Source organism: Mastacembelus armatus, chromosome 22 (genome assembly GCF_900324485.2).
Source record: "Mastacembelus armatus chromosome 22, fMasArm1.2, whole genome shotgun sequence".
Lineage (NCBI taxonomy): Eukaryota > Metazoa > Chordata > Actinopteri > Synbranchiformes > Mastacembelidae > Mastacembelus > Mastacembelus armatus.
Window position 1 is genome coordinate 3,492,917 of NC_046654.1, and position 9,835 is coordinate 3,502,751.

The 9,835-nt window shown below is 37.5% G+C and overlaps 1 protein-coding gene across 2 annotated transcripts; it reads right to left on the bottom strand.

The window, feature by feature from the left end:
* Positions 1-391: 391 nt before the first annotated feature.
* lgmn (legumain) lies at positions 392-8,238 on the bottom strand. Of its 2 annotated transcripts, none has more exons than XM_026299238.1 (14): positions 8,107-8,238; positions 7,712-7,880; positions 7,389-7,486; positions 6,453-6,534; positions 6,256-6,338; positions 6,054-6,129; positions 4,900-4,962; positions 4,669-4,735; positions 3,831-3,949; positions 3,259-3,348; positions 2,858-3,067; positions 2,589-2,759; positions 1,865-1,932; positions 392-906 (listed from the first exon to the last, which is right to left on the bottom strand). In XM_026299238.1, the coding sequence occupies exons 2-14, from the start codon at positions 7,844-7,846 to the stop codon at positions 864-866; spliced, it is 1,305 nt and encodes a 434-aa protein (XP_026155023.1). In that variant the 5' UTR covers positions 7,847-7,880; positions 8,107-8,238; the 3' UTR covers positions 392-863. The 2 variants fall into 2 exon arrangements, with proteins under 2 accessions (XP_026155023.1, XP_026155031.1); XM_026299246.1 differs by having other exon boundaries at positions 7,712-7,877; positions 8,107-8,191.
* Positions 8,239-9,835: the final 1,597 nt, after the last annotated feature.

Sequence of the window (9,835 nt, forward strand, 5' to 3'; positions counted from 1 at the left end):
TTTCAGTTGGTTCAATGATCTGGTTTATAACCAAACAACTGCAAAAGCAATAACATATCCATCATGCGCTTGTGTTTTGTCCATGTTAATACATGCATAAAACATAATGTACAGTTAGATATTCATTGCTAATATCTAATTGAAGAGAATATTTTTAATGTGAAGAAGCCTCAAAGTGTTATTTTCAGACTCTAGTAAAACATCGGGTGTTAAAATGAGCTCACAGAAGGCCAAAAACCTCAGAAAGCACAGAGCAGCTCAGGTGATGATGGTCAGACTAACTCTTGTTAATATATTGAACTATTGCCCCATGTGAACTATTCCAAAAAGTTGTCATTGATATTAGGGGCTAATCAAAACTTGCATGTACACAAGTAAAATCAAGTACGAGTCATTTTTTATTGGTTTTGACTGTCATGTTTTATTTCAAGATCCCTGTGTTTCAGCACGTCTTTGAGGTTTGAGAAGCATTCATTGGTTCATGGTACATCCTTTACATGCCAATCACATATTCATGCCAGACCTTTTGTACCACAAATAAAGCTGAGAGCAAAAAACAATTACACAATTATAATTTTCAATTCTATGTCCTAAAAAAAAACAAAACAAAACAAACAAAAAAAAAACCCAAAAACATCCATTCACATCACAGTTCAACTCATCATAAAAAAGTTTCTAAAATTCTCAGTAAAAATCAAATAACATTACAGGTTTTTAAAAAAAAGTGTTTTAGTGTGTTGATAGAACAGTAATGTCAACTCAATGTCATATTGATTCCTAAGCAGTGCAAAGAGGAGCTTCGTCTCCTCAGGCTTTTCCACAGCAGACTAATTTGAGATTGTAATGGATTTGTAGAATTTCTTTTAGTTGCTGGATGAACACACAGAGTCCATGGCCAGCTGAATGCTGCAGAGGAGAAATACCAAATAACACAGTAAAAAAAAATACCCATCACATGTTCATAGAGCATGAAATTGCATCTGAAAATGGCTTCTCCTTTTATAATTAACAGTCCAAAACCTCAAGGTGAAAATATCCACTGGCTTGAGAAAATCCTTGTAGTTGAGAGAGGCTGGACCAGCTTACTGGACTGACTTCTTTGGCATGTTTGGCTGATAAATGCTTATTCATCTATATGAATCCATAAACAAATTCAGCAACAAATCTTTTCAGCACTAGACTAGTATTAAATGGCTGTTACTGTTAATGGATCTGTTCATTTATAGAAGGTATTTCCACCATAATGGAGGCTGATCCATTACCACAGCTACTACAAGCAGCTTCTAACATCTTGTGTGATCTGCAGTGTTTACAATATTGACTTCACATGTAGGCTAGATCAGTCTATTGCAAGCATCCAAACTGTGTAATTAATGTAACAGTTATTTAGTGGCTTAAATGTAGTTTTAGAGTGATGGTAACCAGGACTGAAATGGAAATATTTCTGTTGCCAAATTCTCTGCAATAAAATTGCTCCAGGGTCATCTATAGCTCTGTAGCATATCTATTCATTTTTATTATTAATTAAATTAAATAAAGGTTGTATTTTAAAATGCATTTGCCTGTTTCTTTTTGATGCAATGTCTATTTACAATGAGATACAACATATTTGATATAGATTGCCTACTTTTTTAAAAAAAAAAAATAGATGCATTACCCTTTTAAAAGGCCGGTAATTTTAAATAGTTTAGTTATTGTCGACAAATATCATTGCATCAATTCATCACTGGTTTGGGCTTTTCATTTGGGATTTTCAGAGAACAAATACAGAACATCACCTCATCAGAACATCATCATCAGAACATCGCCTCTGAAATCAGAAATAGGCTGATTGAATACTGTGATTTTTTAAATGAAGTCATACCTCTCTGCAGGATATCCCCTCTCACACAGGTTTACCAGAGCATACAGATGTCTCAGAGCATATTCGTACTGAAACAGAAGAGGACATCATGCATAAAAAATGTCATCATAGTTTATGCTTTACAATGACTATTTATATATCAATAACCAAAGTTTATTTCCCCCTGTTGTATTTGTGGCATTCGAAATGTCAAACCATTTTCTGGAGAAATATTTATGAATAAACCCATACAGCTGTGTGAAAGCACCTCTGAAATACCGTGGTCACGTCATACACTCACACGTCATACAAATGGTTTTTCATTTGGTAAAAAGTGAAAATGAAAATCTCAGCATTCAGTCTACAGAGGTTATCATTCATCCAGGTATTATATATATGTATCTATATATGCGAGAAGTGGGCATTCAGTCAGAATTGGAGAAGCTTCTCTAAACCTAAAAAAGTGCAGCTGCCTATTTTTACCATTTGAGATATCTCTGGAGTGAAAAACAAATTTTCTGGTCACAAGTGTAGAGTTACACTTCCTGCTCCTGGAGTGTATCTGTTGCCTCTGGGTTAGTGCCAGCTGAATGCAAAAAGGCAAATGAATGCAGTCTGATCCCTGCTGGTGTGAAATGTATCTGCTGTTTCCCCATTTGTGGCAGAACCAGACCCTTAGCTAGTCAACCATTAGGGCTAAATGTGGACATGAAAGCTGTGATCTGGTTTAAATGAGCAGCTCTACCTGAGGTTTGTGCCAGTTGAAGCAGCTGTTTTTGAAGTGGCTGACTGCAGCCTTGTAGCACTGATGCTGGGACAGTTCGGCTCGTTCATTGAAAACCTCGTCAGCCTTGAGCTTATTGCCGGTCACCCTCTCGACCACTCGGTGCATAGTCTCAGCCAAGACCTCCCTGATCTGAACACAGACACACACGTTCACACGCTGTTATAAACTGCCATCGTAAATGACTTGAAACATTTGGCCAAAACACCGGAGGGCTTGTCCCTCTTTACCTTGAGGTGGGTGCTGATCTCCATCAGCAGCCCTCTTGCAACTCTGATGTCATTGGAGGCCATCATCTTCCTCTTGAGGATGGCCAGAGGAACATCAGGGCTCGGGGTCAGATCCAGATTCTGAACTGGCTGCAGAGTGACTGGAGGAGTGGGGGTAGTGTCTGCTTTGGGGTTGCCTTGGAAAGCTATTACCTTCATGTGGGCCATTGTCTGTAGAGAAAATCAACTCAAGATAAGCAACAAAATAAGGACAGTTCTTTCCATCATCAATAGCCAGTCACCTCCACCAGTCAGAGACTTAATAAAATACTACTTGTCCAGTTTTATTTTGGCTAATGTGGATTTGCCACTAACAGAGACAGATATTTGGTTCTCAGTCAGTTAAGTTATTTTTCACTCACCTTGTTTCCATACTGCTGGACATGGCTGGTGTTTGTGTGGGTCTTCACAATCTTGAACTGCTTTAGCAAAGTTTCTTTTTTCAGGTCCTCCTGGAAGGACAATGTCAAACCAAAAAAAAAAAAAAAAACCAAACATTAGAAACAAAATATGGCTAAAATAAATTTTGCCATAATCTGAAAAATTATTCATTTAAATGGGCTCGACAATGTGGTTAGTACTTTTGTTTTACTTTCTGCTTGTGAGGGACAAGTTTCTGTTTCGGGATGGTCACATTTTGTAGGCCCACAGGTGCAATTTTATGAAAACACTATGGCTGTTTGAAAGTCACCACTTCCTTTTCCTGCCTGTTTGAAACCAGGTGTGCGGAACAACAAATAAATCTTTAAGGGACTACATGTAGTCTGAGATACTATTACATAGGTCAATATCAGTCAGCAACAGAGTGGAAAAATAATCATAAACAAAATAAACTATGAAACTCATTTGAAACTGCTCATATGAAGGATGTCCATTTTCATAGTTTTAACTAGATCGAAAACTAGTGTGGGTGCTGTGATTCAGATCCACCCACCATATCAGAATCCTCCATCCAGATAACACTGTACCAGTCGCCCAGGTATGTGTCCCTCTTCTCGTCATAGTAGCAGGCGTAAGAGGACTCATGCGCGTTGGCTGCTGTGGTGGCGTACACTGAGACAAATACAAGAGACATTCTTATGTAAACGTGTGCAATGGTTTGGAAAAAAACTGCATGTTGGAGTAAAGCAGGTCTGAACATGACTCACACGTCTGCTGGCAGAAACAAGTTAAGGAGAATAAAACCTTTCCTTTCTATTTGGACTTCAGATACGGCAGGAAGTCATTTAGATCCCAAATGAATGATATGTCAAAAAAACAAAACCTGTCTTTGGTTGAATAATAAAACAATCCAGGTCACATGATGTTTATCACATGAGGCCAAGCACATGACAGTGACTAGGCTCTCAAATTACCACAAGTCATTTTGCTGACATCAGTGTTTGACTAGACATTACACTGAAGTACAAGTAAACTCAACAAACCATAGCGCTGACCTCAGTGTAGTCAAGAAAGATGTAAAACAAACCAGGGTTAAATAAACAAGCTATTAACCTTGTTAAAGGACCCACTTGAGGTTAGAGCTTCTATCCCTGGCACCGAGCTGACACTTCAGTTGTTTATTTGTTTGGATTTGTTGGGTTTTTTCTTTTTTGTAAAGGGCCTTGAGATGATTGAATAGTGATTTGGCACCATACAAATAAAACTGAATTAAATAAAACTGAGTTGAATTGTTTAGTTGAAAAGTCAAGCTCATGTTATTGTGGGTTTTGCTGATCTGAGCTGGTTCATTATCTTTTTGGTTTGAATGCTGAGATAAAAGTTTAGCTCACCATCAATATTGTCAGGCAGCTTGTTCATCATTGACCCAGACTCACATGCCTCGATGTAGAACACCATCTGTCAATGAATACGTGAGGAGGGTGGGGGGGTCAGGACAGAAAAAAAAGGCAAAAAGCACAGTTACCATCACCTGTATATTTTATCACTGACCTACATTCACACAGGCTGTACATATATACAGTACAGACCTAAATGTTACACAAAAGCATGTAGCTGTGCACCTTTTTGTATTTCTTGTTTTCGTGCATGTATTTAATGGCCTCCTGGAGGTCTTCCACGTGGAGCTACATGGAGAGGGAGAGATCACAAAAATTAATGTTCAAATTTCAGAGCAGGTAAATCATCAAGTTACATTTATAGTAGTCTGTTATATACAGACATGTACAGCAGCTTTAACAGTTGATGTTAATAATGAAGCCTCTCTGATTAGTAACTTGACAGGCTAAATGAATAGTGCTGGGTATCAAACCTCAAATCTTTTTTTGGTAATAAACAAAGTATGTAAATCTGTCAGATGTCTCAGGCAATATTTAATGTCTAGTGAGATTTGTACTCTTATTATTTAAATACATTTTATTACAGCTACCTGTGTTTATTTATCATTTGATATTTGGGAACCAGCTGTTTAAAACAACAATGCTAACTAATAAGTATTTTAGTGCTGCATGCTAAAAGGTTAACTTTCGTAAATTAGCACTAGACACAAATTGCAGCTGTGCCTGATGGGAACGTCAGTTTTAAAGATATTTAATAACAAACCAAAGCATAGGACAAATGACAGTTTTGCCCAAGGTGATTGTGCTACATGTACCACAAATGGATCACTGAAGTTAGTACATTTTAATATAAAGGGAACAAGGATATCGTGCCCAACACATCCTCTAGTCACAGACATACATGTGATCCTCATGGAAACACTGACAGAAAGTAAGAGGAACACCGAGTCAGCACGATTCATACTCTTGTTGAGGATGTTTAAACATTTTAGCCTGGACCAAAGTCATAGACCAACTGACACTGCTATCTCTAGAGAGTACTGTAGTTACAACACAAACAAAGAAGAGGTTTTGTGAAAAACCTAAACAGTTTTCTAAAGTAAGAATTGTTTTACTATCTTCTTGAAAGTCACTTTGTTGAGCGGAAACCTGCCCTACACATGATGTTTCAAAGACTGACCACAGCTGTGTCACTGGATCTCACATAAAGACACGACTGATCTTGAGAAAGATAACATCTGGCCAAACCAGCTGAGCAACGTAATATTTATTCCTTTTTTTTTTTTTTTTTTTTTTTTGCTAGTTAGGAACGATTTGCCTTTGTTAGGGCAAGCTTACACGTGAACATTACTAATATCAGGAAGTAAGAAAGTGCTTACATCATCATTGGGAAAAGCCAGAATACCTGGTGCCCCATGATCAGTGAAATACACAAACACATTGTCTTTGGGGCCGCTGCCAAAGAAAAAAGAACAAGGTTAACAAAAAAAAAAACCCCAAACAAAATATCAAACAAACCGTGTCATTGTGATAGTTTCAGATTCACTGCTTCATATCTAGTTCTCTTTGATAATCACTTGCCTCTTCAACACTTTTCCAGAGCCACCTTTAACTTTTGATGCGTCACCCTTCAGCACTGCCAGAAAGTTTTCTGGGGTCACATCCTGCAGAAAAACACCCATTCAGAAATAAAAAGTCAAACTATCTGTGTGACTGCCAAGGGTATTCAAGACTCCCGATTTACACTATTGTATAAGCATTTGAGCTGAAGCACTCACATCCCCAGTGTAGTCTTTAGGAACTCCCTTGTACACGTCTGTGCCGTTCGGCCTGTTGATCAAAATCCCTGGGGTGGGGTTTCTGGAAACAAAAATGATTCAGATTTACACAAGGAAATGGAAAAAGCTAACAAAACATTTTGGCATGACAAACAGCCAAAAGATGGCTTCATTATTTTTAAAGATGTGTGTTTATTTTATTTGTTATTGCTTTTTATATTTTATTGTCTTTGTAGTTCTGATTCTGATTAACCAATTAGGTGCCAGAACCAGAAACTGACAACAACGCCCTTAATTTACACAAAACTGCACTGTTACAGTAATTTGTCAGCTCCATCATTCAAATCATTATTTGCAGTCAATGAAAAACATTTGCAGCTAAAAGTGGAAAAAGCTCCATTATCAGTATCAGTGGTCTGTATAAGAAACTGCATTCTTGTGTGCAATGTTACAAGTTATTTATTAACTACAAACCCAATAGATTCTGATTATCATCTCAGCCACATAAGATATTATGACCTACATTGCTTCAAGGTATTTTAGTATCCGGCCACCATGTTGGTAATATAACTCTGAGTCAAAGTCCTGAAGGAGCACCAAGATGAGTTCCTCAGGTCCCAAAAAATTAGGTCTTTTCAACTAAGTCTGTTTATGGTGCTGTTATGGCTGTTAAGCAATATGACAAATGCTAACACGAGGGTGTGATTATTATTATTATTATTATTATTATTAATAAACTAAACACCTTTGGGTTTTAAACTTTCGATCATTAATAATCACTGCAGTACTAAAGTTTGCTACTAAAACACTGTAATTACACTTTAATATTTATTCTACCCAGTCTACTAACATGCAGAGGAGGGGAAACAAGGTCAAGCTGTAAAAATACAGCAGGCAAAGAAGAAGTCAGTGTATCAAGAAGATCTGCAAACTCACTCTTCATTCTGAGCCAAGTCATCATACATCATCACCACAATCTGCTCATCTGGGATGCCGTTCTTGTGGACGATCTGGTAGGCATGGCAAGCATCAGCCTGTGGGTGGGAGACAAATAGGTAGAGGTGAGCAGCCCAAGACCACATCAGTCTGGGAGCACTTCAAGAGGCTGGAAAACTCTGGGACATCATGCATTGTGAAGGGGAAGTGCAGGAGATCTTATCAGACACCAGTGCAAACTGTAAGAGAAAACACTAACACAGCTCACACTCGATAAGGTGAAACTGTAACAACATGTGCTTTCTCAGTTAAACACCTCTCACCTGGTGCCTGTAGTTGTACCAGCCATTGGAGCCCGCTACGATAAGCACCCAGTGTTTACCCCCGTCTGGCTCCTCGACAGGAAACGCTGCCCCCAGCCCGACACCGAGCAGGACGAGGAGGATCGCCTGGTACATTTTTCCCGGAGTCCTGGAGGAATTACAGGCTCTGCTACAAAACAAAATAAGGTTATTGTACTGTGAGGTTAGCACCACAGCCCAATGCGAAAACACCAGCACACCAGCTGACCGCCTGCATGTCACATGACTCATGTTAGCCAGCAGGTAGCACAACAAACTAGGAAAACACAAAGCTATTAAAACATATTCCAAATAATCAAAACATCACTTAATAACACAAAGAAAAGAAAATGGAGATAGAAATGTGTCTTGTTTACCTTTTCTTGGTGCTGCTGTCCAGTGGAGCCTGGTGCTTGTACCTCCACACCAGCGCCTACTGGGATATTTATACGTGACGTCGACAGCGGTCGTTAGGAATGCACCCGCAGCAGCCAATCAGAAGCCTCGAGGGGCGGGGCTGGACGGTAATCAGTCATGTGATTCGAAGAAGAACAACATGCGAGAACAGGTGTGTTTTCTGGGACAGTGAAACCTACGTCATCAGGAGTTCCAGTGGATTTTGTTTGGAAAGTTACACTTTTTGTTGGTTCTTCAGACTCTGTTACTGAATTTACTGCACTAAAACAACAACAAACCTAAATACATTCAAATCAAACAACTAATCAGCACTGACACGGTGTGCAAATATATGTTCTTACTGCGATTTGAATCTACATTGCAGGAGAAAATATCCACAGTTCTCTGCAAAAACATATTTCAGTTTATTTGAAGATAATGAGGCCTCGCTGGCTTGTGTAAGTGAAGTTGCAGTATTGTGTTATAAAAGTCCCTAATTTCATATAACTATGTATATAACTATATAACAGTGTACACAGAACTGTCATATGATTCAGTCAACTATAAACAAATCCACAGTAAAAACTCATAAATTCTTTACCACGTCACTGCACCTGCTAATCACAAGTTTAATTTTACAATTCTTCTCATGTTCTTATGCAACATTTTGAACATTTGCTAAAATCCCTGTTGATCACTCAGCTTCTGAATCGATGGTAAAGCTCAAGCGTTAACCAATACAGTCGTGCCTTGGTGCATCTTAATGAGCTTCCTTTAGTTTAGTCTGTTAGATATTAAAAAAGATTTTGCGAGATGAATAAAACAAAACATAAAAAATCTGAGCACACATATTAAAGATGTCAGCAATAAATCAAACTTTTATTTCTCCATATAGAAAAGAATTAAGTTAAATAGTGAAACTGTCCATCAAAAATCTGGCATCTTGTTTTTAACCAATGGTCCTTAATACATTAGCCTTTGTCCCAAAATGGAAAAGAAAAGATGTAACAAAGTGTAAATACCATGTTCACAGTAATAAATATTGAAAACAAAATCTTTTATACATTGACTTTATATATATATTTGTGTAAATATATATATATATATTTATATGTAGATATAATAACATACAGTAAAAAGTTATTTTCAAGTTTATCAAACATAAAATAGTAAAATAATAAATGGCTGAAAACAGAATGACGATTGCATTTTTTTCATTCCCAAGGCATCAGTAACCATGGCCATTCAGAGTGTAATAAATAATATGTGATATCTAAAGATTGTAGTGCATCACTGTAAATAAAAAAAAATATATATATAGTGCAAGTTTTTTTTTTTCTTTGCGCAAAATAATCCTGCAAATTTCAAACTAATCCAAACGGAATGACAACAATGAAGAGGAGTTCGTTGAGCACAGCACCATCAAGTCTCTGACCTTAATCTGTTCTGTAGCACAACTTTCTCTGTCGTCCTGGTAGCAATAAAAACAAAAAAAAACAAAAAAAAGCTTTCACATGTAGGAAACCTTGGCAGATATTCAATACCAGGCTTATTTGGCAAATTATTTAAAGACAAACAAAATTACAAAAAAAAAAAGACCTCCAAAAAGCTCTTTACACTCATTTTTGTCAGAATTGCCAACAAAGAGTCAATGAAATGCATAGAAATTAATTCCCAGTAGCAAGGAGTAACTTAACTTAAGGGTTGTTT